Here is a 27,707-nt window from a genome sequence, read left to right as displayed (position 1 = left end):
CGGCCGTAATTGCAAGGGATTGAGCGTGAGCGCGGCGGGCCGCGCGGCGCCGCATCGCGCCGCGCTCTTACTTTTTCCGTGCTCTTACGGCCGCTGCCGGCCGCTGCTCTTTCAGTGTGAATTGACCCTAAAACCCTTCAAACGCAGAGATTCTCTATAATTAAATATTTACACATTCATCAATCATGCATATTCATACAAACGCAGTAACAATTTGTACCCTTACAAATACACCTAAATATTTACACACACAATAAATCAACCGAATATTTACATTTAGCTACATGATATACACAAAATTAATTCGTCAAACAAAACGCACATTCGCTGTTAGATAAGTCGATAACTTAAGTTTAATATCACATTTCGTTTTAACAATTCTTTTGTGGCTTCATATGGAAGGATGAGAGCGCCTTTACATATAAGTTACTCTAGTTGGTATAGTGATAGTGGAATATATAAAGATATAAATAGCTTAAAATTAAAAGCTACGAATATAATAGTCACCTTTCCATATGCTTTCCACAATACAATGAAACTGTGTTCCATCATCGTTGGGTTTAAACAGCTATTTAATTCTAACAGAGGTAATTCATTAAATCCTAATTATACAATCATTTACGTGATGTAATTCATTACATTTACATACATTAACTCGAGAGCTGGCGTAATACTGACGAAAAGTATAACAGTTACGATATAAAAAGCGACTTTATATTGGAAGATTTAAGGTATATTTTAGCACAAGCTAGAATATAGAAGACCGTTTGGAATCTTCGTCAGTTTCGCGTCGGCTTTGGGTTATAAACTTTTTAAATGCATTCATTGCAAAGTGAGACATATTTTTAATACCATAGCTGCCTTTATGCCCCATATCAAAGAGAAGTTTACATACTTGTATAACTAAAAAAAAACCGGCCAAGTGCGAGTCGGACTCGTGCACGAAGGGTTCCGTAAATTACAGTTAAATCAACCTATCTCAAAAACTATAAGAGATACTTTGATCAAACCAAAAATCGTTGAAAGAGTTAATTAGCATGCATCACCTCTATTTTTTTTAGAATTTTATACCCCGTAGTTATAAAAATAGAGGGGGGGGGACATACTTTTTACGACTTTGAGAGCTGATATCTCAAAAACCGTTCACTTTAAGAAAAATGTTTTTTAGAAAACTTTATATCATTTTAAAAGACCTTTCCATTGATACCCCACACGGGTATGTACATCGAAAAAAAATATTTCATCCCTCAGTTACATGTATGGGGGGCCCCACCCCCAATTCTTTTTTTTACTATTTAGTGTCATATTTTTGTAGCGGTTCATACAACACATATTCCCATCAAATTTCATCACTGTAGTACTTATAGTTTCCGAGTAAATCGGCTGTGACAGACGGACAGACGGACAGACGGACAGACGGACATGACGAAACTATAAGGGTTCCGTTTTTGCCATTTTGGCTACGGAACCCTAATAAACTACTATACATAGGTATATTTTCATATCTGTATTAATCTCTCACGATTTTGAAACAATGAATGCACCAAACTAATTTATAGCGACCCACACTATTTTAATAGGAAACTAGAACCATTAGGCCGGTTCTTATTCTTACATATGACCACCACCACAACACATAAACATTATTAATCAATAAACCAACTAATTCAGCCATCTGAATAAATAACTTCTAATAAATTGATTGAATTGGAGTAATAGTATATAATCGACAATTCATTTGATTTAAATCTAGTTATTGCGCGTTTCTTTATAGGGTTTCATTTGTATAGGTTTATGCTAAACTTGATTATTTTCATATATCAGTCTAATGTCCAAAGTTGAACATTATTTTAATTCTACTTGCATATAATTATATGCCAAAACGAATAAATCAATTACTTGACTATATTAGTTGGTTTTGCTAAACCTTTCATACAATGATCATACGTATTTAGCCTTTAGTATTTATGTTGCACTACAATTTAGTAGCACGAACTACGCAAACCCATTTACCAATCGTAAATAGGTCAAACTAACACTATTTTTTATTGAATCGTAAACACAATTTTAAACAAATCACTCTGCTAAAGACTAGATACGTAAATAAAGACCATTTTGCGTGACTACTCACTAAACACCATCGAGAACAAAATTACGAGCAGAGATGTCATGACAGAAAATCTAAGTAGCGTCGCCAAAATGGCGGTGAATGGGTGACGATTAACGTTACTAGCTATATCTTTAAACGCTTTCTTTGGAACTCACCCATTTATTGTAAAAACAAAACTCTTCGACAGATGTCTCAAGAAACCCGAACGCCTCACACTTAATCTGGCGTTTTAGCGGACCTATCTGCCTTATAGCATCTCCGCTCATCTTTCAATTCTCTGTGCTAAACACGCTTTAATATCAATCAAAATTGACAAATTCGAACTATCAAACGAGACAGCTTGGTGCTTCAAACATATTAAACAATTAAAATATGTTTAGTGAGTACCCACACTTACATGATTGAGCATAACCCAGACAACTCATTGCCTCTCGTCACCGGTGGTTGTCTACTGAACTGAACGCCTTCTAGCGCCGGTTTTAACGTATACTCTAACTCTGGTTCTTCACCAGGTGGTAAGGGCTCATCATCAGCACTGATGTCTTCGAGCATTTTATCATCATTGTTGTTGATAAAGGAGGGTAGGGACTTAGATATGTTGATGCGAATGCCTCCGATGGGTAGGGCCGTGGCGGGCGCGTTGGCGGCGTCGAGTTGTAGGTTGCCGTCGATTGAAGACTCGACGGTAGCATGTGTGTTGTCTACTCGAGCTTGGACTGTTTCCTCTTCCGCTGTTACTATTGGTTCGTCGTCTGTTGGGAAAGAAAAGGATACACGATTACAAAATGAAGTTAATCTCCCGGTAACAGATATTAGTATGGAAACTGTTTGCAGTAAGACAAATAGGTTGTAATTGAACTTGATAAAAAAATAATAAATAAAGTAGGCCTAGGAAAAAATCTAGATAAAATTACGTAAGTTTCTTCGAAGTTCTATTGATGTTGCATCATGTTATGAAATAAGTTGTATCATTACATTAATTTTCATCATCATGCCAGCCTATTGCTTTCCTCCCCCTATGAACCCCCAAACTATTATAGAATGACTAAGTAGAACAAATATTTCAGTGTAGATATAGTTCATTTATCTAGGAAAGCTGTACGCTACTTTTAACCCGGTACGTAGTAGTAGTAGTAGTAAAGTTTCCACAGGAAGCGGATGAAATGGCTAGTGGAAGTTAGTCTATGAATAAACTTCACTCAAATACATACTACTTAATCTCCGAAAATCTTTTAGAGTTTACACCTGTTAATTAATTATCTGGAGACATGATCAACAAGTCCCAACTCACCAGGATCAACCGGCTCCTGCTTAACCTTGACTTTGGAGAAGTCGATCTCCGCCAGCCTGTCTCGCTCAGCGCGTGTGGCGGCGGTCTCATCGTCGGTGTCCGCATCGTCCTCCACCACCACCTGTTCCACTGGCTCCGCCTTGAAGACTACATCGTCTTCCTCGCCTTCGTCTATCTGTTGGGGTGGAGTGAGGTTTAGTAAGGTGATATTGGAAAAATTATCTTGAAGGATTGACGTAAAGACTGGGTAACTGGTAACGAAGCACAGAGATTCACAGAAATGCGATTATTTCAGTCAATTTCGATTATCAAGAAGCTCTAAGGCAGGCTCAATAATTGCATTATGTTTGACGTCTTGTATGTGTATCTTGTTGAGTCTATTGCTGGATAAGAAAACATGTAAAACCTGGTCCATAAAAACTATAAAAGTTATGCAACTTTTCTTGTCCCACAGATTTTTATGGATGAAAATCTAAAAGATTACGTAAAAACTATTGCTTATAATTAAAGTTATCTAGCATGACAATTGCAAATGACTGTCACGCAGACACAATTACAGTTCTCAGCAGGACACATAGAAAAATCAGGTTCAAATAGCCACTTACTTCAACAGGATCCAAATCCTTAGCCTCTTCAACGACTTCAACAACAGACTCGTTGTCCGACTGTTCTTCTACCGTGTCGTCCACGTCTTTGATCTCTATGGCTTCTTCCGTTTTCTCTATGGGCTGCACGTCGTCTGATGACTCTTTGGACGGCTCCTCGGCTTTTGTGAGAGAAGCCTGGAGAGAGAATTAATGTATGTTAGTGTTATTTGATGCATGGTTTTGGTCAGTTGATGTTTCTAGTATTTTGGAAATGAAGGATATTTTAAAATTATAATTCTGCATCCTTGTGAAGTGTGAAATGTGCATTACTAGCTGTTACCTCATGTACATATTTAGAAAAAATAGTAAAGCATATATAAACAAGTAACTTTTTGGCATTCAAATTCAGCAAGAGCACAACAGCAAAGTTTTCTAGATATCTAGAATGGTACTACTTATTACAGTTTACATGTAGAGAATGCCTAATGTTAAATGTACAATGTATTATTTGTTGTTTGTACATGAAGTTTAAAGAAATAAAAAGTTTAAATTTAAATTGATCATAAATACGCGATATCACTTCAATTACTTATCACACATACCTTATAATCATCAAAGCACAGCGGATGATAATAATCATCATTATGTCGCACAGAGTTCCTGAGATGCCACTCCTCCTTGTCCTCGTTGTAGAACTGCTGGAAGGTGTCCCCGCACAGCGCGCAGCAGTGCCGCGCGGGCGCGGGGGCTGCTGTAGAGGGCGTCACGGTGGGCACGGGTGCGGGGGCTTCGGTAGCTTCTGCTGTCGTGGTTGTGCTGCCGCCGGTTTCGAACCAGCTCTTTTCTGCAAGGAGACATTGGAGGTTGAGTAAATGATGAATTTTAGAAAATGTGTTTACAAATCATAAAGAAGGGTTGGGAAAACACTTGGAAGTTTATTGTGCTGTAAAATGTATCGTCTACTCAATACATCATCTAGATAAATATACGAGCCAGCATGAAAAAGATCTTCAATTAGTATGATGATTAAATGATGTCAAATTCATAGATTTGAAAAAAGATTCTATGCAATTTTACGAATATGAATGATCGGCGACCAAAGTGATAGTTTCTTGCATAGTTTCTGGACAAGTATTCCTCGTAACATAATAATGTGTTCACGGGACGGCTGTGCAACTGTGCTGGAATGGCAGTGTGCCTCACCTCTCTCCTCCAGATCCTCGACCTCCTCGTACTGCACCCAGTCGGACAGGTCGTAGTGCCAGTGTCGCGAGTGTGCTCGGCGGGCGGAGTCGCGGTCGCGGCGGTTCTGGCGGAAGTGCCAGTCCAGGTGCTGCGAGTACCGCACCGTGTGCTCCGGGGGGAAGCGGGCGCCGCAGCCCGAGCACTGCATGCCGCCGTACAGTTTGGCGACTAGACCGGGTTGTTTACTGAAAGAGAATAACATAAAAATTATAACAAGAAGTCATGAGTCGCCCCTTGCAAAGCCGTTCAAAATAGATCAATACGTTTTGCTTAACCATTTTCCAGTTATAAAGTTAGTTTGCGACGTTCCCATGATCCACGCGTGTTAGCATTAGACGTTACGGCGAGGCCACACGACGCGGTTTTGAACGGGGTTTTGAATAGCTCACGAAAACCACCCCAGTACCCTTGCTACGTGACGGATGACGGGGTCAATCACCCCCAGACCATTGTAGGTAGTGCCTCATCAGAGTCCGCAATGAGTCGGGATTTTTTAAGTAATTATATTTCCTTTTCTAGCGAGAAAAAAGATCGCCCTACGACGATAGATTAAAAATATAAAGAAAAATATACTCACACTCTGAAAGTCTCAGGCCTCATTAAGTCAACTCTATGTATAACATTCTTGTCCTCCTTCGGTTTATTCTTAACTTCTTCCTTCTGTTCTTCCTTACTCTCCTCTTTATTATCATTATTCACTTGAACTATACCAGTCGCTACCAACTTAGCGAACAGATCGCTAACGTTAATATTTCCTAATATTGGTAGGCCTGGTAAAACTGGTGGTTTCTCGTCAGCGGGTGTTTCAAGGCCGGGGATTTTTTCGGGTTTGGCGAATAGTGGTTCGGCAACGCTGTACTCGGAGCCTGATGCTGGTACCGTACTTGAAGGCATTACGCTGGCTAGCATGTCGAGTCCTGTGATTATGAAAACGTATTTTAATTACATAAAGTCATCCAGTTATACACCATTTGATATGATTCTGATCATCATGATTAAGAGTGAAAACTATAGTTTATTTGTAAAGAAAGAAACATATACAAAGCTGATAATATAAACAGTTTTCTAGGATCATTTACTTGTTTGTAATGTCAATAGTAGAAAACAATAATATGAGATAGGATTTATGAAAGAATATCTTACCTAAACTCTCGGTGTTGTTATCAGGGCTGGGAGTCTTCATCGGCCTGACGATAGGCTCCTGATCAACCTCCATGTTATTTGTGTCTTCTTCCTTAATATCTTCAACTTTCTTCACTTGAGTAAGCACAGGCAAGCCCATGCCTTCCATATTCGCTATCTGAATATACCCAGGCTTGATATTACGAGGCAACGCAGAGAATCTAATGAAGTACTTCTCACTACCAACTACTATAGGTTTCGGAAGATCACCAAACTCCACTTTGAATGGTTGCTCGTTGATCAAAACTGTTCTGAGTGAATCCACGAAGCGTACGGTCAAAAATTGACCATTGACTAAGATCTTTTGCACCTTGGCATCCAAGTAAACTGGGTGCATCTGTGTCGCGTTCACGATAAGGTTGATTTTGCCAGCGACCAAGTCCGTGCGCTTAGCTTTACCAATATCTACCTGAGGCATGGGACCTTCTAAATGTACTAGTCTCGGCTTCCCATCTATAATGACGCCTAAAGGCTGGCCACCAAAGAAGCATTCATACCACCTGCCATTTATGTACAATTCTCTAGTCGGCGAACCGAACTTTATATCGAACACTTGGTCATCTATTTCTACTTGCTTATAGCCTTCATTGAAAGATAATACTATGGAGTCTTTGTTATCAAACGTCACTCTCCTACATCCGGGCAAGAATTTAATTTCTCTAGGATCGTCCCAGTCGAGCATGATAACGGCAGTATCACCGTAGAACCTGATCTCTCTAGGAATGCCGTCAATTTGGATAGTTTTGAATGGATCCTGGTCTATGTACTCAATAACTTTGAAGTCTGTGGGTGGGATGGCGAAGCCCGGAGCTCCCAAAGGCGGCGGAGACTCGGTTCTTTCATAAGGTGGTAATGGATAATCTCCTTGACACATGCCCATTTTAGGGGTGGGCAGAGGAGGCATTGGCATCCGAGGTTCGAATGGCGGTCTCGGAGCTCTTTTGTCAAACTTCCCTCTGAAGAATGGTGGGGCAGGACCTCTAAACCTTCTGGGTCCGAAGTCATCGCCTCTCGGTCTCGGTCCTCGCCACATTTGTTGGTATGGCGGGAACATTGGCATGCCAGGAGGGAGAGGTAGCAGAGTCTTTGGCTTCATGCCGTCGACGCCATCTGAGTTCACTCTCATGTCGGAGTCCTGTAACATTCCCTGACTGTCTGGAGGTGTGTCCATGAACACGGACGGTGTGATCCTCTCGTCGATATCTCCGAACCTATTCCGTTCAGTCGGTGAAGACTTCGGACTAGGTACTTTGTGGTTTTCGTCAAGAGTTTGTGCTTTGAGCTTTCTTTTAGATATTTCGAGGGACTCCCTCTGTTTAGCCTCTTTTAGTTTGAGCTTCTCGTTGATCTGTAGTATTTGATACATAAGCGTATTGTACTGATTTTTGTCTAACTGTCCGTCTGTGAAATGTTCTTTAGCTTGCGACATGATGATGGAGATAGATTTCTTGTTTTCGACAAAACCTTGCTCGTCATTATCTCTCAAGTCCATATCGTCACCGCTCATTGTGCGTCTTCTTTCTCTTTCTACACCTACAATAAAAATTATACATTGAAACTAGCTCCATAAAAATCGAAGAGATCATTAAATATTTTTATAGATCACGATTTAGTTACATGTCTAGATAAAACATAAATTATACTTACTAGGTGATTTACTGAACAGCAACGGCCTGCCCAGTCTATCTTTGCCTTTCGTCACTTCAGCAAACTTGGCCCTTACGAGGTCCAATTTCGAAGGAGTTTTCTTATCATCCCTCTTTTTGACTTCGTTCCAGTCCCTTTTGGGGGATCCTTTGGGTGACGGTACAGGGGCTTCGTCATCAGGCTTGTTGTCAGACTTCGGGGATGATGTAATGGATGGGGGTGGTGGAGGATTGACTTCATCCACTTGGGGAAGCTGACGGAGATCCACGTCTTCGTTGCCGAACAGTCTGGAAGTTGTCATGTGTAAGTAGACTTTGTTTGTGAAGGATTAGTTAACAGCTGGTCAAATTACTGTTGCAGGATGTTCCTCGATACGCATGGTTGTTTGGGTATTATTATTGGCATTAATATAATGAGGGTGGAAAAGTTGTCAATATAGTGTAAATAACATTAACCGCATCAGTATTTTTAGTTTGTGAAAAGAGAATAGAACACCAGGTCATTGTGAACAGAACAGTGAAAAAAACTAAAGGATTATATTAAAGTTAGTTAGATGGCCAGTTTATTGATTATATAAGTGTGTATCTGAAGTTTTACACAGTATTATAAAGTATGTAAATACTTACACATCAAACTTGTCCAATTTAGTCTTCTTGGCCTTAACTTCTACAGCCTCGGTGCTCGGTCGCTTCTGAGCCACGGCCGCAGCTTTGGTATCATTCACCACCGCAGGCAAAACCCTAAGATCTACATCCTTATTCTCTGTCACGATATCAGCAACACCTGTAAATACGACTTTATCTTTATGACTATGGTTAATCATGTTTTTAAGGAAATTTTTCTTTGAATTTTACCGTTACCCTTTTACCTGCTGACTACGACTCCGAGGTTGAGGTTGGGTGTTCCAAAGATGTGGTCTTGAAGAACCAATCTTTTGAAGATCGGATGCACTTATGAAGATAAGGTTTTCATCTCATATTCTTTAGTCACGAATAGTGACAGTATACTAATGTATTTTGCAGTATCTTGTGTTTGATACTCCTTGGTGTTGATTTGTTTGATATTTACTCTTTATGTGATAAAATTACTGTATTGAAACTCGTAGTTAATACAAGTATTGAGTAGGTATATGCAAAATGTATGATTTGTCTGTAACTTTGTTGAGATTTTCATTAAGGTGAAGCAGTTGATCTAGTTACTATTTAAAGATCTAATTATATTTTTTTATATACATAAAGGTGCTCATAAAAAAATATTGTATACACACTCAAATTAACAAGTAATTACGGCTAAAGTTATACCACGTTATACACAGTCAAAAACATCTCATTATACGTACCTACTTAAAATTATAACTGGCAAATGATATAGAAAAATAGATATTAGAAACTCTAAAGGTTACATTCAATCATAAGCTGAGCTATAGCTATAAAAAATTAAAACTCAATCTTAAGATGTTGTTGGTTTCATTAAAAAATATCTAAAATAATGTGAAAACATCTCTAGAGAAAATAACAGTAAAATATTTAGTAAAAATAAGTAATAAATTCACTATCAGTAGAACATGACCAGTAATATCTACTAGATGTTAAAATATGCTTCCTTCTACAGTAAAAGTATAACTTGTTTCTTTTCATAATTAATCACTAAAGACAATTAAAATTATTAACTGCAAACTGAATACATTTAAGTTAAAAAAATATTAGCAAATAAGTACTCAAAACTATTTCTAATTAAAATCTCAACATAGTTACAGTCGTATCACACAGCATTTTGCTTTTTTATGCAGTGTTGTATGTTAAGGCTAATTTTACAAATTAGCTGCTAAAATATCTTGTGACAACCGAGAGTAAGAATTAGTCATTCAGTGAAAATTGTGATCATATAGAACCTCGAATTTATAAACGTGAAATACCTATAGTGTTTGTTTACCAACTCCCAAGATATATGGTAAGTTTCACATGAAATATTTATGTACGTAAAACTAAGTCGATCTTCAAAAGCGAGCCTTTTGAATCCAGAGGAAGCTTCTTGTTGTTACTCTCCTTTTTGAAGTTGGTTAAAAGAACATAATCGGTATTAATGTTCGATGAAGATAATGAAGGTAGGTATGTGGTATTGCATTTTCTGATGTGATGAACAAACGTGCGGAATAATATTATCATGACATAATAAATATATCTTCATATTCTATTTGTTACGACGTATTGTATGCAGTTTATAAGAAATAAGACTGATCGACGAAACTGTGTTGAAGATGTCAAAAACTTCATGATATTTGCGAAACTTTTTCACCTACATAGATACCTAATATCCTTCTCCGTCTGAGAGGAGGCCTGTGCCAAGCACTGGGACGATAAAAAGGCTGTAACTGTAACGTATTTTTTAAGGATTCCGTCTTCGAAAGGAGAAAACTGAACCCTTATAAGATCACCTTGTTAACCGCCTGTCACGACCCCTTATTATTTCGGAAGATATCCAATTGCGGGGTTTAAAGCTAGTATACTATAGCAAGTATACTCAAGTTTACAGACTCATGAATCGTAAAAAGTTATACTTCAGTTTACGTAGTAAAAATCATGACAAATTCAATTCCTGAACTATTTTGGTTTTATGTTATGTGGAACCCTGAGTCAGCGAGTCCAACTCGCATTTATATGGTTTTTGCCCTTTTTCTGCTATCAAAACAGTTTGGAACTAGGTTTTGAATAAATGGCATAACACTCCAGCAATAACTGTCTGGTTGATTGAATTCGCGTAAGCATAACAAAGATCAAAACCTATATTCTCGGATACAATCCGATCTCATTAAATAATTATAAATCATCTAAACTTTACAACACAGTCCTCCCGAAATACCTTAGCCGGTTGTTGTAAAATGCAGCTGCGCTACCCAATAGATGACGTTACCCGCTTTAAGACTTCGATATTAAAAACTATCATAGATTTGAGCTTGGCTCCCAAATCAAATGTCTTACATTTACAGTAAACTCACCAGCAAGCAAAAATATAATACAAAGAAGCCACTTTTAGCGATTCGATGAATATACTTACGATATTTTTTTGTTTTCCTAAAGAATTATTTCTTATGTACTGATAGAGAAATAATAAAATATTTCACTATACGCTAAAACTTATGTCCTTTTTTAACATTGGCTTCTAAAAGGCCCTATTTTTGAGTTACGAAATGGCGTTTTGAAGATTTGATATTCCTTTGCGCCGACGAAGTATGACAGAAATCCGTTATTGTGATGTTTTCAATAGATCCAGTTGATCCAGTGCATGTTGTCCCACGATGTCCTCAGATTGCGTCTGTGGTCCATAGGATGTTGTCCAAAATATGACGATGTTGAGGAGCAGTGAGATTCCTTTCCGCTGGTGTTTGTCCAAGGCTTTGACATGTTTTTGCAAGGTGTATATTTGCTTTTACTTTATTCTGAATTTAATTTTTATGAAAACTGAATGCTTGATCAGTGAGAAATTGCAAGAAAAAATACGAACTCTGAGATCACGCAAGAAACAAAATTATGTGTATTGAATTCTCTCAGTTTACAAAATGTAAATATAAAATGACTAGAGTAATTCTCGAAAAGTGCAATTATCAAACTGAATAACCAATTGTATCTACTCTCGATAGTCAGCAGAGACAGGTGTGGGAGTCGCGGTAAGGGTGCGCGCCGGATAAAACACGTCAATATGAATAGTCCAAGAGTTATAAAACATTTTATTTTCCACACAAGGGCTTGTCTTACAGAGGGGGGAGGCTTACTTGCGGGTTCCGGGCTGTCGGACTGTTGGCGGTTGCGGCGCATGTAGTGCTCCTTGTGGTAGTTGCGGAGCTCCTTGAACGTCACCAGCTCGGGCGAGGCGCGGGCCTCCTTGCGCGGCGACGTCACGGCCGCGCGAGCCTCCTTCTGCGGCGACGTGACGGGCGGCGCCGGCTTGGCCGCGGGCGGCTGCTTGGCCTGCCTCTCCGCCTCCTCGTCGCGCCGCCGTCTGCGCTCAGCACGTAACGCATCTCGCTTCCTCTTAGGCGTCACGACATCTGCGTCTCTCTTTGTCTTAGAGATTTTAGGTATCGGCGGCATTTTGCTGATCTTTTTGGGATCAGGCAGTTTGTCGACGTAGGCGGGCGTGGGGATGCGCTCGGGCTCGGGTTTGTCCTCCCGGCGTCGCTCATCGCGCTGCCTGTTGCGGCGCGGGTCACGCTTGTCGAGGCGCGGGTCTCGGCGGCGGGGTTTGGCTTCGACCTCGGGGCGCACGTCTATAGTGATGACGTTCTTTCGCTTGGTGACTCGCTCGAGGGGTTTGATGTCGAAGACGTTGGGTGCTATGGCGGCGGCGGGGGCGACGATGGCGACGGGCGGCACGGGCGCGGCGGGCGGGGCGCGGACAGTGGGCGCGGTGACGGCGGCGGGCGCGGCCGCGTGTCGCGCGAGGCGCGGGTCTCGCCGCGCGGTGAGCAGGGTGGCGCTGACGGGGGCGATGCGTCCCGCCGTTTTATTCACCGGCTGTAAAGGAGACACACATGATGCAAACCCTATATTTCATCAACTAGCTGTTCCTCGTGGTTTACCCGCGTTCCAAGGGAACTAAGTTTTGCCCCCAAATCATGTTACTGCTAAGTTTCCTATTCCGCTCAATAGTTCGTTTTCGAACAAATATACACAGAGACAAAAATGTAAATATCCATCATGAGAAACATATAAACATTTAAAACCTTAAATTACTAGAAAAGATATCATGAAACTTACCGGTCCAAGCCGCTGCTTAGCAGGTATGTTAGCGACAACTTCGGGTGCGACTGCATGAACGGGCGCGGCCGCCGGGACGCTGTTTGTGGAGTTCACGTTGTTCACGGGAGGAACTATTGGCACCTGCAATAGAATACTCATTATAATCCTTGTACTTGATAAAAATGTTCTCATCTACTAAACACAAACACGTGTCAAACGTCTGTTTAACTATTTTGTAATAATATCAGTCTTTTTTGCACTGTTTTGACTGTTCATTTTAATTTCACTAATTCGTATGTGTATGGGTCTCTACACTTTGCTTAAATAAGAATTGACTCTAGATTTTGCATGTTTGATATTTAAAATTGATATCTGCGCACGACTCGCGCGATGTTCCGTGACGACAAAAAATATATCAGCATTTAAAAGCAAGAAGGGAAATGGCAATCCCTAGACCTACAATAACACTGAGCAATAATACAATTAAAATATTGTGCACTTACAATTTTATTCGCTTAAAATATGCGCAATAAACTCGACCGAAGTCAATAAATTGACTCGATACGTAATACTGCTCAATTTAATTATTATGTGATAACAAAATAATTTTGTTACCACCTTTATGTTTTGTGGATCTGCATAAACATGAATCTATAAATATCTTCTCAATGATACAAGATCATGAATACGCTCAACAACTCACGACTATCGAGGTAAATTACACGCTATTATAGCCTTACAAGTTCTTAGAACATAATTGAGGAAAACGCTATAAAACAATATTACCTAGCAACCACACAAACCGCATTATAATTTTACACACACAGATGTTTCTTACAGAAGTATAAACTCATCGTTTTATTATGCGACTGCTTTACGGAAATCTTATGAGGATTAGCGAAAATACCGGGAAGCAGTAAAAACTAAAAATACACTTCCTTCTAAAATTACAAACGCGTCTGTTTATAAGGATGTGCAGATATGTACTACTCTTTCTCTCAAAAAATTATGAATGTATTTTGATTTAATTTGTCAATAATGTAGTTCAAATGGATGAATAACATACAGGCAACAATAAATATTGTAAGATCAATTCTCGATTTAAACTAGTCATAAAAATTACACGACTTCCTGTAAGTACCTGAAATACCCGTACCAAGAATGACAAAAGTAAAAAGGGTTTAAATTCCTATTATTGTTAGACATAATTTTATTTCTGGATGAAACTGTTCAGTGTTCATAAATATTTATACAAAAAAAACTTTGTAGTAATAAGAACAACGAACTATACCTAGGCATTAGTAATATAACAATAACATTCATATTATCTTCAGAGAGGCACAACGAACGGTACAACGACGTGTCATATCACCTCTATACCAAGAAGATAACAATTACGTCTTATTTATTCGTTTCAAGAAAATCATTATTAAGAAATAAAATTTTCCGATAGATAAGGCATGCTTATTTAAGTGTAAAATATTTAATTGGCATTTAATTGCAGTGCTAAACGAATGTGCTGAACAACAAACTGTCAACATAAGTACTTTAGCCCTCTTTTACTTGCATATTATTACGCAATTAGTATAATTACAAAAGAAACCTTTTAAATGTCAATAATTAATTTACTATTTAAGATTAATTAAGTAATGGTTTCTCCAGCTATTCAGTTTGTGTAAATACATGGACATTACCGTAATTTACTTAATAAACAGGGAGAATAATATTTATCTGACCATGATGGTTGACTCATACACAATTATTTATATAAATTATTATGTTTTATCTACATAATGGCCACAACATATGGCCCGTGTATTGTATTGATCTATATTTAATGTAAATATGACATATTTACATCTACACAATAACACAAGGCCAGAATAATTATCTTAATGTAGAAAGTACTTAGACTAATCAGTTAATGAGGTACCAATTTAATATTTAACAATGGGCAAGCAATTATCTAGTAATTTGTGGAAAAAAATAATATTTGTTTATATCTGTTGAGATATGACTCAAAAAAATCCCCAAAGATAGTAATTATGTTTATGTATATTCCCATTTATCACAGAGAAACTGTTTAGTACAAAATATTAAAATATTGCAATACTTTCGAAGTACTGCAAAAAGACACCTCTTGGTAGAAAAAAAAAATAAAAAAAGGTAGACACAAATGAAACCTTACCTTTTTAGTAACAGTTTTCTCAGCAATCTCGACCTGCCGCCTCATATGCTCGAGCTCCATTTCCACCTTCTTTCTCTGCAGCATGAGGAGCTCTTGCTCCTTCTTGGCAAGGATACTCCTCATCTTTTCATCTTCCTCAACTGGTACCGGTACCGGAGCCGCAGCAGTACTGGTACTGGTAGTGGCTCCCACCGACTGTCAGAAGAAATAGATGTTAGAATCACATTGACAATCTCAGTTATAGAGTGACTTGATAATTTTATTGATTTTAAATCAGTCTTTGTTTTTCGCAGTACTAAATTAATCCCCTCCCAATATTGGCACAGTGACAATATATTCACATGACAGATATTTTAATAATATCCACCAATTACATTCGATGAAATAAAGATAAAATAAGTTGTATATTGAGAATGATACAGGGTGGGCAGGCAGAATACTCAAGCAGGATATACCTGACTACACAAGAAAGAAGGGGGTATTACAACATACATAATATTATGCAGTAAGCAGTACCATGGTCTCATACCAAGAGGCCAGTGCTACCTAAAGCTAGCATTATTGAACTAAATCAACATCAAAACAATAATCAACTAAAAAAACACCTTTTTCAGAAAATTTGGATTTACATGGATGTTAGACTGCTGGGGCTGCGCTTGTATAGGCCACGCTGGGTCGATCAAGTTCACTTTCACATCCAGTTGATACAGCTTCGTGGCTGGGAACACATCATGCCAAGTCTCTCGCAACTTGAACATTTGTGACCTGATTTTCTCATCAACCTGTGAAAAATAACAATATTAGCCAGAGTCTACAAGAAGTATAACAATTCCACTAAGCATTCGTATGACAATTAGACTCACAATTACCTGTTTGAATGTCCTGGTAAACATATTGACAATGCTCTGTGAAAACTTCTGTGTGTAGGCACCGCCAACATTCTTGATAATGGAATCAACTAAATACAGTACAGGCAGCTTGATGTCTGGGTGTACCTGTGTAGAGGAAAAACAACTTCTAGTCCCAAACCCCTGGCTGGCCAAGTGCGCACTTGGCCTTCTCCCTCAAAGGTTTGCACCCACTGTTCAATGGTACGGGATAGAATAAGACAAGAATTTGCTTGATCAACCTTTTTAATTGTTAATATGTGAAAAATAAATAAGAATTCAGTTTCAAAAAGCTTTATTATGAACAATTTCTTGAATATACAACTGAAAAAGATAAGGATTACATACCCTTGAAGGTAGATTGTGTTATCTGTAATTATCTTTTGATACAGGTATCTCCTATTGGCTATTGTTATATTATAACAGAAATTATAAGTTAACTATTGATAAATATTTCAAAAAGTTTTACTAAGCAGTCTGGTAAACCCTGATATATTTAACAAGTTTAGTTTTTGGACATTTGCCAGGTCTAAGGAATTACTAGGTAAGTTTCATATTTTATGACTAATTTAGTTTGATTTAATAAGTATTCTGAAGTCACTGAATGATAAACACTTGACTGATATTCAAAGACTAATTTAAGTAGGTAATGAATTATGCAATGTGAGGTTAAGAACTAAAACTAAAATGAAAGTAGTCCAAGTATAATAAAAAGTAGACTTGCAAGTAAAAAGTATGTCACCAACTTATGAAAAGAATTTTAAACTGTGATGCAATAACAGGACTGTCTGAAATTATTGAGAAGAGCTACATTTTAACTTGAATTTAGGGTAAAGATTTTGCAAATAAGTAAAACAAAATCCTCAAGCAACCACTTGTCTCAAAACTGGTTGTTGTAATCTACTAAAAAACAACAATTTACAGTAATGTCTCTCTACTGATAGGCTATGCTGTCAATTTGCAATACTATTGTGAAATTGGAACAATTTAGTAGGAGATACCTGTTTTGCTTGGACTGATTACAACGAGCTCGATGATTAGTCACACTGGGCATTGTAAACACGCAGAGCACGCAATGCAGCGTGCGTCATCGTTTTGAGAACACTTTCCCATTATTCCCCTTAATCTCACGAGACCGAGTGGTGTGAACTCCGCGGCACCTCACACGCGTTAATTTTTAAAAATTGAAATTCACCTTCTCCAAATGCTTTTCCACTGTTTCAACGATAACCCCGGCGTGGTCGATGTTCTCTTCCGCGAGGATCGTCAACATATTGATCAGAGGCTTGCTGTTGACGGTTAGGTCCGCCAAACTCGACGCATACTCTTCCGCTACTTCTTTTGACATCTTGCAGGACGACCGCAGTCGTTGATATCACCATGCCAAACACAATCTTCAACTGCACATCACTGTAATAACGAAATACTATGCTTTATTCGTTACGTGGTTAACCAATATGGCGAGAATTGAGAAAAGAACACGTAGTGAACTTACGTTATCGCGAATATCACAGCACTGTCGATGATAAACACACGTAATTACTGCAATCGCGTCACGTACAAATGGAATGAATACATTTATTCTAACTAAATTATGTACACTACTGAGTTTTCTTCCACCCGACAGAAAATACGTATTGACGTAACGAAGTCTTGTTGAAAACAAAATGGCGACGGACGACGACGACAATGCGAGTTTTGCGGTGTCGCGCTGCGAGGTGGGAGGAGACGAGTGTTGCCACTTGCCAACCGCGTTTCGTTTTTTTTTTCTAAGGAGGCTAAGGATTATTTAAGTATGAAGATAGAAATAAGATTGAATGATTAGCTGTTTTCCGCAGTTTCACTCGCATCCCGGGGTAACTTACAAAATCTAGCCTATTGTCACTAGCAAAGCTACACTATCCGTGTAGCTTTCCAATAGTGAAAAATGTTTCAAATCGGTTCAGAAGTTTCGGACAGGTTGAGGTTGGGGTAGGCTTGAGATAGAAGATGCTTTACTTATTTTAGAATGAAAACAAAGGAAAAATGGTTCCTCTACATTTTATAACAATAATATTATATAGAGGAATCTGTGTGTTATTCGAAGCTGCATTATCCCCGAAACATAGGCAAAATTTTATCCGGGTAGGGGCAGTAAATTCCCTGGGACTCGAATGGAAACCGCGGGTAAACAGCTAGTATCGTAGTAAGTATAGATTAGGATTAGGATGCCTAATTCCCATTCATCAACGGATAAGATAACATCACGCAATTAAAGTGAAGGAATAAAGGTGTACTTTTTGCAGGATTTGGGTAAATAGTTTTCCACTAGAATAGTGTCCTGCGTAACAGGCTCATCTCCTTCGAGAACAGCCGTCGCACTGAAAGCTTGACTGCTTGATAATGGTAGACTTATTAAGATAAAATAGGGTATTAAAAAATGGTGTTGGATTTATAATTAGGTGAATCGGGGTAAACGAACCACTTTTTATTAAAAAACCGTAACTTGGTGGAAAAATTCTGATGACACGTTCATGATTGTCGACATTTGTCATGCATTTGTCAAACAGTTTGACAGATGAGGTGACGAACGAATGTGACATCTCGAAAAAAGATTTTCTTGAATACGGAAAAAAGGGGACTATATTGTAGCATTTTGTAGTTTGTTAAGCAAATAACTATGGCGAACGTAAACACGGGTGAACTTCTGGACTTCCAGGACTATTCCCCTGACCACAATAATCGGAGTGCTCGCATTGACGTGGAGGCAGTGCACACAAATCAATACAACAACACTATGTCAAATCCTAATTATAATTTTGAAGAACCCAAACCTATTGATGAACCAGAGGCTGCACCACAGAGTAAGTCCCTTCAACTGACCTCCTTTGTATCATTTCTTTAAAAAGTTCGAGTTTTCGATGCCATATTGGTCCAGTAAACAATCAGTGTTTATCAACCAATTTAATGAGTTTAGTTAGTTGTTACAGATCCTAATCTAATCTTTCCATTAGTATTACTAATGTTTAGTGTATTTCTATCGTTTTACTTCGTATTTCCTCATAGTGAAAGGGATATCTATCTGGTTATACAGCATTAAGTTGATTAATTAGTTTATGCTGAAACTTTATGAAAGTAATGTATAAGCCAAGGGGTAATATATTCGACCAACTTCCTCACATCGTTAAAAGTATTCCGTTCTGATTTAATTACAAACAAAACAAATAATTCCTCTGAATGAACTTCTTCCTAATAATTGTTCACTAAAGTAAAATATATTTTTATATATAAATAAATTTTTCAGCAAACCACAACTTCTGGACAATAGAGTACTATCAGAAGTACTTTGATGTGCACACAAATGAGGTGGTGGAAAGGATCATATCCTCGGTGCTGCCACAGAAGGTGTCCCGCAACTACTTCGATGAGAGGATCAAAGGAAAACCTGATCTCTATGGACCTGTTTGGATTTCTGTTACCCTGGTATGTTGAAAGAGAATAAACTGTGTTTACTTCAGGAAGCAGAAGTTCCTCCTTTTTTCTATTATATTATCAATGTTTCATTGTTTCTTGGTATTCTGTGAAGTAATAATGCCTATGAAATCAAATCAAAATAAAAAATAAGGCATCTTAAAGACAGTTTGTTAAGGCTTTATTCCTTTATCAAAGAGAAATATCTTTGGCAATTTAGCATATTTATTGAAAAACATCTTTCAAAAGCTGTGTTTCCATTATGCAACAATTAATGTGCAACAAGTTGCCCAACATGTTAAAAGTCAAAGAAAGTTTTGTTTTGTTTGAAACGAAAATGGAAACAAGGCTTAAACTATAAAACTATTACTGAGAAGTCATAATTTCTTTATCCCATAGAGAAGTGGTTGGAACAGGAAATAATTATATACATTAACAATAGAACACACATTACAGTACTACAGTAATATTCTTATAAAAATTCCAGATATTCACAATAGCAGTGAGCGGTAACATAGCAAGCTACTTACACAACGCCAACAAGAAGGGCTTCGTGTGGCGTTATGACTTCCACTTGGTGTCCATTGCTGCTACGGCTATAACATGCTACGTGTGGCTTGTACCTCTGGCTCTGTGGGCGGCGCTGAAGTGGACTACTACAACTGATGGACATGATGAGATAGAGAATCAGGTAAATCGATTTAAAAGTCAGAGTAATGACAAGATGAAAGACACATAAAGTGTACTTTAGCATTCTAATTAGCGCCAAAGAGCAGTGCTGCAATTGCAATGACATCACGCCGTACTTGCTTATTTTAAGGAGCTTTAAGTAGAATACTTATTTCAAAAAACATCTTCCTTTCCCACATCTTAGTTTTAAGTACTTCATATATGTTTCAATAGGCTTTTTTATTTACTGGATCCCAGGATTTAATTCATTGATTCAGTAGTAATTATTAGAAGTGAATATATCTAAATTCTAACTTAAAACTTTCTCTTTTCAGGATGCAAAATCGCCAACAATGATGTCACTTTTCTGTCTATACGGATACTCACTCTCCATATACATTCCAGTAGCTGTGCTATGGACAATCCAAGTATTCTGGCTGCAATGGCTCTTTGTTCTAATGGCTGCCTTTGTCTCCGGGGCCGTCCTCATATTCTGGCTGATGCCAGCCCTAAGGAAGTCTAAGTACTTCCTGATCCTTATAGGAAGTATTTTAGCGTTCCATTTTCTGTTGGCAGCAGGTTTTATGCTGTATTTCTTCCATCAGCCGAGTACACCTGATGATGTTGCCGTGTCTACTGTGAAACCTTAGGACGTATTTAAATTGTACTTCAACAGATTTGTTTGCACATGATATAATAGAAGTATGAGTAAGGAGATATCGATTCGAGGATAGTGCTGTGCTTTTATCGATAATATTTTATGACGAGTGAAAATCGCGACTCTTATTATATTGTGTGCAAGTTTGAGTTATAAAGTAATTTATTTATAAGGCATTTGAATTTGTGATGGGGCAAATGTCAGCCCAAATATTTCATGCCATCTTATTGTAGTATTGGTACAGTGATATTGTTGTCCTTTCTCGATGTTTTAAGATATTTGAGTCATTTCACGAGAGTAGGTGCTAAGTAAAATAACATTAGTACATTTTGATGCATATTCTAAATCTTTTAGTTAAAGATATCTTATATTGAAAGCACGAAATTAGACTTGAGAACTGAATGTCTTGCATAAAGTTTATCCGCGAGCTTAGTCAATTCTCACGACTTATATGTATATTTATAAATTTGTTAAGATAATATTATAAGTATTTCTTAATTTCCACATTCCTAATGTAAAAAGTCTTATATTTATATGTAAAGAAAACAAATAAATGTTTTAAATAAATAATAATAATTGTATTTTTCATAACATTACAAAATCATTTTGGTTATTTACATTATTTACAATCTTTTTTAAAAGAATAAATTCTAAAAGAATATAATTCATTAGATAAGGAAATTAGTCTATAATAGAGAATGATTCGAAGCTGGTGAGCCAGGGTTGTCTATGGAATGATGGCGGCATATCTTCTGGCGTCGACTGCAGTGTTCCCGCCAGTTCTGTTAGCATATTTGCTGAAAAATAAAAGGGTCACATAAAATAAATTGGACACTGTTCCCAGGATAAATCTCCGTAAAATTTGTTCACTGCAGGTTGGATTTATTATATATAATTGGCATGTATTTTTTTATAAATCCTTGATCCTACGATGAAGTGATGTTATGTCCTGCCCTACGAATGTGACGAAGTAAGGGCCTGACCTACCTGCACTGTAGCATCTCCACTCATCTTTCATTACTTCTTGGTTTAGCCAATGTAGGTAAATGCTGAACAGAGCATTATAGATAAAACAATAGGGGTTTTTTTTTAGGGAAACCCGTCACAATACCAGCTACTCACAATAAGCGTCACTATGTTGACACCCCCTCATGAGTTCACAGAACTGTATGAGATGTCCCTCGTCGTGTGACAGCTGCGTACTGAACTGTACGTCTCGCACTGCGCACTGGTACAGCAGCTGTATGCCGCAGCGACATACTGATAGCAGTTCTTGTTGTGTTGGAGGATTTTCTTCTGTAATGGGAATTCAATTGTGAATGTTATTTTGTGTATGAGCTAAGGGTTTTTTTTGTCTAGGTATACTAATAATACAAAGCTGAAGACTTTTTAAAACGCGCTAATCTGAATTAGTGGGCCAATTTGAAAAATATTTTCATCCGGGTGCGCGAAGTTGTATACCACTGGCGGAAGCTAGTATAAGATACCGAAAAATTAAGATTCAATAAGTTAAAACAGACAGTCTATTTTTATTTATAATAACAACATTAAATAATATAAGTGTTACCACTGTATTAATCACGGCAGGAAAATAGGCGGTAATTTGCATCAGGCTTTATAATTATTGTACATTTTAATATTTAACTTACCTATTACACTATGTTTATACCGATCTAACATCACAGCACATATTCGTAAAGCGTACACTATTATTTGTACTAAAACCAGTTGGCAGTCACATCTGTAATAAACAATACATCAACTTCAGCACAAAATAACAAATAGTACCTAGTTAAGAATGTCTCACGGTTTTACTTTTATGCAGTGAAGACTCATGTGGGCTACCCTCTCTATAAAATAATGTATCAACCATTTGAGCGTAAAATATGCAATTGATACATAAAAGTGAAGAATTTGTTTGAGTATGATCTCAGGAACAACTAGTCTGACTTAAAAAAAACTTTCAGTTTCATACCATATTATATTCAGGAAGACAAACGGTACTTTTTATCCGGGTAGGCGAATTAATTCGTATGGATGAAATCGAAGTCTGAACGTAGTAAGAAAGTAGAACATACCTAGATTTCTGTCTTGCCAAACTGCCAGTAATGCTATCACTAACATGACTGTACAATATAATGAGGTTCTGCGTCGTCTCCACCGCTTTGTCGGATAGTTTTTGTTTCTCCATACATTTGAGGCAAGTTTCTATTTGTTTTAGAAGCACTTGTATGAAGCATGAGTCTGAAAACATGTCAATAATTATATGCACAGTTTTGTAACTGAACAACTGATAAAAAGTTTGTTATGGAATGCTTTATGAAAAATTTGTCACAGCCTTTTTATCGTCCCACTGCTGGGCTGCGGCTTCCTCTCACACGGAGGAGGATTGAGCGTTAATCACCATGTACGCGAGATGCAGGTTGCTGATTTCAAACTTTCTAGTCCAGGTTTCTTCAAAATGTTTTACGTCACCTTTACTCCAACCGTTTACCGTTATTGGTGTCCAAGATATCCTTCATCATAAGTTGCTTACGAACATGAGTAATCCTCATAGAATTTTTGAAAGCAACGTTTTCGTAAATCGAAAGTGCGTATTTATGGCAATACACGTCTGAACTAAGTAGGTATAAATGGCAGCATTTTTTAAATGTATGAACTACTAGAAAAAAAAAAAAAAAAGTCGTGGTGGCCTAGTGGGTAAAGGACCAACCTCAAGTATGAGGGCGCGGGGTCGATCCCAGGTCAGGCAAGTACCAATGCAACTTTTCTAAGTTTGTATGTACTTTCTAAGTATATCTTAGACACCATTGACTGTGTTTCGGATGGCACGTTAAACTGTAGGTCCCGGCTGTCAGTGAACATCCTTGGCAGTCGTTACGGGTAGTCAGAAGCCAGAAAGTCTGACACCAGTCTAACCAAGGGGTATCGGGTTGCCTGGGTTACTGGGTTGAGGAGGTCAGATAGGCAGTCGCTTCTTGTAAAGCACTGGTACTCAGCTGAATCCGGTTAGACTGGAAGCCGACCCCAACGTGATTGGGAAAAGGCTCGGAGGATGGATGAACTACTAGAAATGAAACCTACCTTTTTTATACAACAGCACACCTTGATCATAATCCGTCTTCAGATTCCCCGTACCATTGCCCGGGCAAAAAGTCTTCATGAACCGTTCCCAAGAAGCTACCGCATTCAACAGACTCAAAACTTTGGTCACAACAAACAGCATTGGTCTAGATATTAATATTGTCTTTATAATGTCCAAAATTGTTGATTTGTTCATGTTGGTCGTAGTTAGCACTTCTGTTAGAAAGGTTATTGAAAGAAGTAGCCCACTGTATAATGTGGCGCAGGACTGGAAGAAAAATAATATAATATTAATAGTATATGTTTGGTGTTATGTGTTTTTTATGTGGTCTATTCTAATATTTTTATTTGGTTTTTGCTTGAACACACTAATCGGAAACCCACTAATAATCCTATTTGAAAAAAAAATTCTTTGTGTCATCAAGGAAGGCTGTAGGTTACTTTCTATCAAGGCACGCAAAGCTACGGGATGCGGGTGGAACCGCTGCTAGAAGCTAGTTTACCATATTATTAACAGACTCACAATAAAATGAAGAGCTTTGCACTTTGAATGTGGCTAGTTTTTATTTCTGTGCTAATTCAAGTGGACACATCAAAATCGCCTTTCTAATACTGTTATGAAATTTTATACAACGAAAGCTGGGCAATCCCAAGAAACCAAAACGTGTTCTGAAAATGGCAACTTGTACAAATAACTCACAGCATTGTCAAGTAAGGTGCATATCCTACTGATGATGTCAATAATTTGTCCTGGCTTCTCCACATTCTGTCCTGACATCTGTTCATGTTTGAAGAACCAGTATAATCCTTCAGAATGTTCTAAAACGTAAGACAGTGTAGCTACCATCCTTCTTGATAGGATGTCTTGTTCTTCTTTGTATAGGGCTCTGAAATGTGAAATAAAATATGTTTAATCTGCTGTACCTACAAAATGACATGACTCCAAGAAATAATGAGAATATATGCAAATTAATTTATTTGATCTCATCAAAGTCAAGAGAAATAAATAACGTAGTAGCTTCCTTTAAAGAAGAATGGGCAAGAACTTCATGGTTACTCTTTTCTTTGCATGCATCTACATCAATAGTTTATGCCATGTAAAATACAATTTTGAAGTTTGCAGTTGTTATTAATTGCATGATTTCAAATTCATAATTGTAAATAGTTTGTATGGGTATTATGGGGGAAGACTAGGCAAGAATAAAAAACCGACCAATTGCGAACCCAACCGATCGGAATCCCGCACGAATGGTTCCGTCCCATTATTTCGAAAATGAGCAAAAAAATCACGTGTCAGTATTTGTTGTTATAGCGGCAATAGAAATAAATCATCTGTGAAAATTTCAACTCTCTAACTATCACGTTTCATGAGATACAGCCTGGTGACAGACAGACGAACGGACAGAGGAGCAAAAACAATAGGGTCCCGTTTTACCCTTTGGGTACGGAACCCTAACAAAAAATAATAACAACTCACCTGCCCCTCAACAAATCCTGTCTATCAACACATAGGTATGTGGAAGTGATGTCCATGTACTTCTCGTCCATTTCCTTTTGGAAGGAGGTCGTCACTCGCTGGCAGACTGTCTCCAGGCTGCTGCTGGTCTCTTGGAGTACTGATCTTATTGAATTGAAGATCTGGAAGATAATCATTCATATGGATTAGTAAGTCAATGTCTGTTGCGCCACTTCTTCTTCCCAGAAAGAACACATAGGAAGTGGAGAAGGTTGGGTCTTATGTTTTTGACATTCGAAAAGCACTGATTTAATAGATAAAGAATAGTTTAACCAATTGAGATGAAAGTTGGGAGGGTAGTACTTTGAAGAGAGATTTATTCTTGTTCATCTACAAAACGTGCATGGGCCCATGGGCCATAGAGTTGCGACTAGAACCTTGCGGTAAATAATTAGTATAAGATTAATATCTAAAAGACTCACATTAAAATACCTCTCCTCAACGTTATCACAACCGCTAAACACAGCGGTCACATCTTCATACACCCTGTTCATCGCCACTTTACTCTTTCCGCTATCCTTAGGCACGGGTGTAGTTGGCAGACGGTGGAACGTGCTGTATATACGGCACTTGTTCTGTGAGAGATCCGTAGTCTTTTGTAGTTTCTCGTTGTAGTCTAGTATGGAGTGGTGCTGTGATGTGCACGGTTCCAGTATTAGAGGTAGGATTGAGATCTGAGTTTTGGATTCTGTGAATTAAAACATGGATTTTGTAAGACCATGTAAGACCATAATTTTAATCATGTTTTGGCAATAAATAAACAATTAACAATAGTTACAATAAACAGCAGAACTATTTTATGACTGACTGACTGACAAACTGACTTTACCATTTAATAATTAAGAACTAGTTAGGATACTGTACCTAATCTGCACATCTTGTTGAGTTTCAGCATATAAGCCTTGTCATCAGTCTGGACGGCATTGGAAACCATCTTAACTCTCTTGCTATGACTTGAAAGAGAATCATTCTGTGTTGTGTTATTATAATGCCTGCAATAAATACAAGTATGCTTCATCATGTTTTTGTCTAAGATGACTTGGTAGATAAAATATATGTTTTGTTATTTACCTCTGAGATATGTCATTTCCACCTAAAGTAACTTGTGTTAATCTCACTTTAGAAGATTCCAGCTTCTTACATTTTTCCTTTATACTTATTATTTCAAGATTCTGAAATTAAGTGAACATAATTATAAGACACACAATGATGATCATTCTAAAAAACAAAAAACTTGCGAAGTTTTAAAAGCTGAAATACTACTTCAACACTGTTATCTATATATAAATGTAAGCAATAACCTTGAAATCTAACTGTGTACGTAAGTCCCGCATCTGATTGTTAGCTGCACTGAGTTTCTCCGTCCATTCCATCTGGACTTTCTCCTGGGCCTTTATCTTCTCCAGCCTCGCATTGTCCACAGATGCCTGACAACTCTTCAGTTGTGTCCGCAGTATAGAAGCTTCACCTTCCTTCGTCACACATTTCTCCAACAGTTTCCCATTTTCAGATTTCAATTTAGCATTTTCTTCTTGCATTTGAAGTAATTGCCTGTACACTTGGTCCGAATCATGACTTTTGAACACTTTGTCACTGAACAACAAGTCATCAGACAAGTTAACTTGTCCATTAGTCTTCGGCAGTATTTTAGAGGATATTCCTGGCAAAGGTGATGAGATTCGGTTGCATTTTTCTTTCAAATGTGTTGATATGGCACTGGGTGAGTTGAATGACGGTTTTTTGAACGTAAATTCGGTTTTGGACGTGCTAGGAACTGGCTCGAAGCTTAGTTGAGTGCTTGTTGAGCCTGGATTCATACATATGCTGTAGTCTGGCAGTTGGCTGATTTCATTGCTGTTGTAGGCCTGCTCGCAGGCTTGGCTGGCGAGGAGTAAGATCTCATCGTCATTGTCGTCTCCCCAGTTGTCATCATCTTTACTTTCTACAGCAAAAAGTGAAATCTTAAGTTCTTATCTTAATTAACCTTACTTTCAGTTCATAGTATTGTTTGTAATCAAATATGTCACTGAGATTTCACATCTTATCAATGTTTTAAACATAATAGTAAAGACACAAGCAATAAATATACATTTTAAAACAATTTTACCTTTATTGAACTCATTGTTTTGACTTAATGGAAAGTTATGATCAGATATGCTAACATCAAGTTTGGCCTTCTTTCGTTCTCCTAGTTGTTGGGGAAAGTATCTTTTAGACATTGTTATTCAGAATTCATTACAAATTGGACCTAAAATAAAAGTTTTAATTTAATTTTGGCGGTACGTCCGCCAGATGAACGGGAAAATAAAAAACAAGATACAGATAACTAACACTTAACTGAATCATATGTCAAATGCTAAAAAGCTGACCATGAAATGTTTTTTTTACAAAAAGAATTACATTTTATTTATACCACACGCATCTTCGTTAATAAATTACTTTAATTAATATTCTATA

General features: G+C 37.8%; 3 protein-coding genes across 9 annotated transcripts; 1 reads left to right on the top strand and 2 right to left on the bottom strand.

Moving 5' to 3' along the window:
• Positions 1 to 142: 142 nt before the first annotated feature.
• On the bottom strand, positions 143 to 17,511 carry Pcf11 (Pcf11 cleavage and polyadenylation factor subunit). Of its 6 annotated transcripts, none has more exons than XM_064039321.1 (16): positions 17,369 to 17,511; positions 17,069 to 17,283; positions 15,850 to 15,981; positions 15,592 to 15,768; positions 14,987 to 15,181; positions 12,817 to 12,939; positions 11,832 to 12,573; positions 8,689 to 8,845; positions 8,063 to 8,349; positions 6,377 to 7,948; positions 5,811 to 6,150; positions 5,192 to 5,418; positions 4,591 to 4,832; positions 4,007 to 4,183; positions 3,402 to 3,576; positions 143 to 2,862 (listed from the first exon to the last, which is right to left on the bottom strand). In XM_064039321.1, the coding sequence occupies exons 2-16, from the start codon at positions 17,219 to 17,221 to the stop codon at positions 2,504 to 2,506; spliced, it is 5,058 nt and encodes a 1,685-aa protein (XP_063895391.1). In that variant the 5' UTR covers positions 17,222 to 17,283; positions 17,369 to 17,511; the 3' UTR covers positions 143 to 2,503. The 6 variants fall into 6 exon arrangements, with proteins under 6 accessions (XP_063895391.1, XP_063895394.1, XP_063895393.1 ...); XM_064039324.1 differs by having other exon boundaries at positions 15,616 to 15,768; XM_064039323.1 differs by having other exon boundaries at positions 15,856 to 15,981.
• On the top strand, positions 16,278 to 21,226 carry LOC110373924 (protein YIPF2). Of its 2 annotated transcripts, none has more exons than XM_021331398.3 (5): positions 16,278 to 16,417; positions 18,572 to 18,716; positions 19,157 to 19,335; positions 19,811 to 20,014; positions 20,328 to 21,226. In XM_021331398.3, the coding sequence occupies exons 2-5, from the start codon at positions 18,650 to 18,652 to the stop codon at positions 20,640 to 20,642; spliced, it is 765 nt and encodes a 254-aa protein (XP_021187073.1). In that variant the 5' UTR covers positions 16,278 to 16,417; positions 18,572 to 18,649; the 3' UTR covers positions 20,643 to 21,226. The 2 variants fall into 2 exon arrangements, with proteins under 2 accessions (XP_021187073.1, XP_049697506.1); XM_049841549.2 differs by lacking the exon at positions 16,278 to 16,417 and adding an exon at positions 17,454 to 17,591.
• On the bottom strand, positions 21,205 to 27,597 carry LOC110373925 (uncharacterized). Its single transcript, XM_049841546.2, has 12 exons — positions 27,358 to 27,597; positions 26,552 to 27,192; positions 26,322 to 26,422; positions 26,115 to 26,242; positions 25,673 to 25,938; positions 25,212 to 25,372; positions 24,435 to 24,621; positions 23,735 to 24,002; positions 22,729 to 22,894; positions 22,300 to 22,391; positions 21,773 to 21,946; positions 21,205 to 21,447 (listed from the first exon to the last, which is right to left on the bottom strand). The coding sequence occupies exons 1-12, from the start codon at positions 27,467 to 27,469 to the stop codon at positions 21,332 to 21,334; spliced, it is 2,412 nt and encodes an 803-aa protein (XP_049697503.2). The 5' UTR covers positions 27,470 to 27,597; the 3' UTR covers positions 21,205 to 21,331.
• Positions 27,598 to 27,707: the final 110 nt, after the last annotated feature.

Source organism: Helicoverpa armigera, chromosome 19 (genome assembly GCF_030705265.1).
Source record: "Helicoverpa armigera isolate CAAS_96S chromosome 19, ASM3070526v1, whole genome shotgun sequence".
In the NCBI taxonomy this organism is placed as follows: Eukaryota; Metazoa; Arthropoda; class Insecta; order Lepidoptera; family Noctuidae; genus Helicoverpa; species Helicoverpa armigera.
This window is presented reverse-complemented; position numbering and strand designations above follow the sequence as displayed.

What these genes read in the sequence shown, in the direction of transcription:
- Pcf11 (XM_064039321.1), bottom strand. Translation starts at nt 17,221, where the DNA reads ATGTCAAAAGAAGTAGCGGAAGAGTATGCGTCGAGTTTGGCGGACCTA. An exon ending in AGAAAACTGTTACTAAAAAG is followed by an intron (nt 12,940 to 14,986) that starts GTAAGGTTTCAT and finishes ATTCTATTGCAG; the next exon opens with GTGCCAATAGTTCCTCCCGT. An exon ending in CGACAGCCCGGAACCCGCAA is followed by an intron (nt 8,846 to 11,831) that starts GTAAGCCTCCCC and finishes TCGTATTTACAG; the next exon opens with GTGTTGCTGATATCGTGACA.
- LOC110373925 (XM_049841546.2), bottom strand. Translation starts at nt 27,469, where the DNA reads ATGTCTAAAAGATACTTTCCCCAACAACTAGGAGAACGAAAGAAGGCC. An exon ending in GGAAATGACATATCTCAGAG is followed by an intron (nt 26,243 to 26,321) that starts GTAAATAACAAA and finishes TATTTATTGCAG; the next exon opens with GCATTATAATAACACAACAC. An exon ending in TTGAGGAGAGGTATTTTAAT is followed by an intron (nt 25,373 to 25,672) that starts GTGAGTCTTTTA and finishes ATTATCTTCCAG; the next exon opens with ATCTTCAATTCAATAAGATC.
- LOC110373924 (XM_049841549.2), top strand. Translation starts at nt 17,541, where the DNA reads ATGGCGACGGACGACGACGACAATGCGAGTTTTGCGGTGTCGCGCTGC. An exon ending in TTTGGATTTCTGTTACCCTG is followed by an intron (nt 19,336 to 19,810) that starts GTATGTTGAAAG and finishes TAAAAATTCCAG; the next exon opens with ATATTCACAATAGCAGTGAG. An exon ending in ATGATGAGATAGAGAATCAG is followed by an intron (nt 20,015 to 20,327) that starts GTAAATCGATTT and finishes TTCTCTTTTCAG; the next exon opens with GATGCAAAATCGCCAACAAT.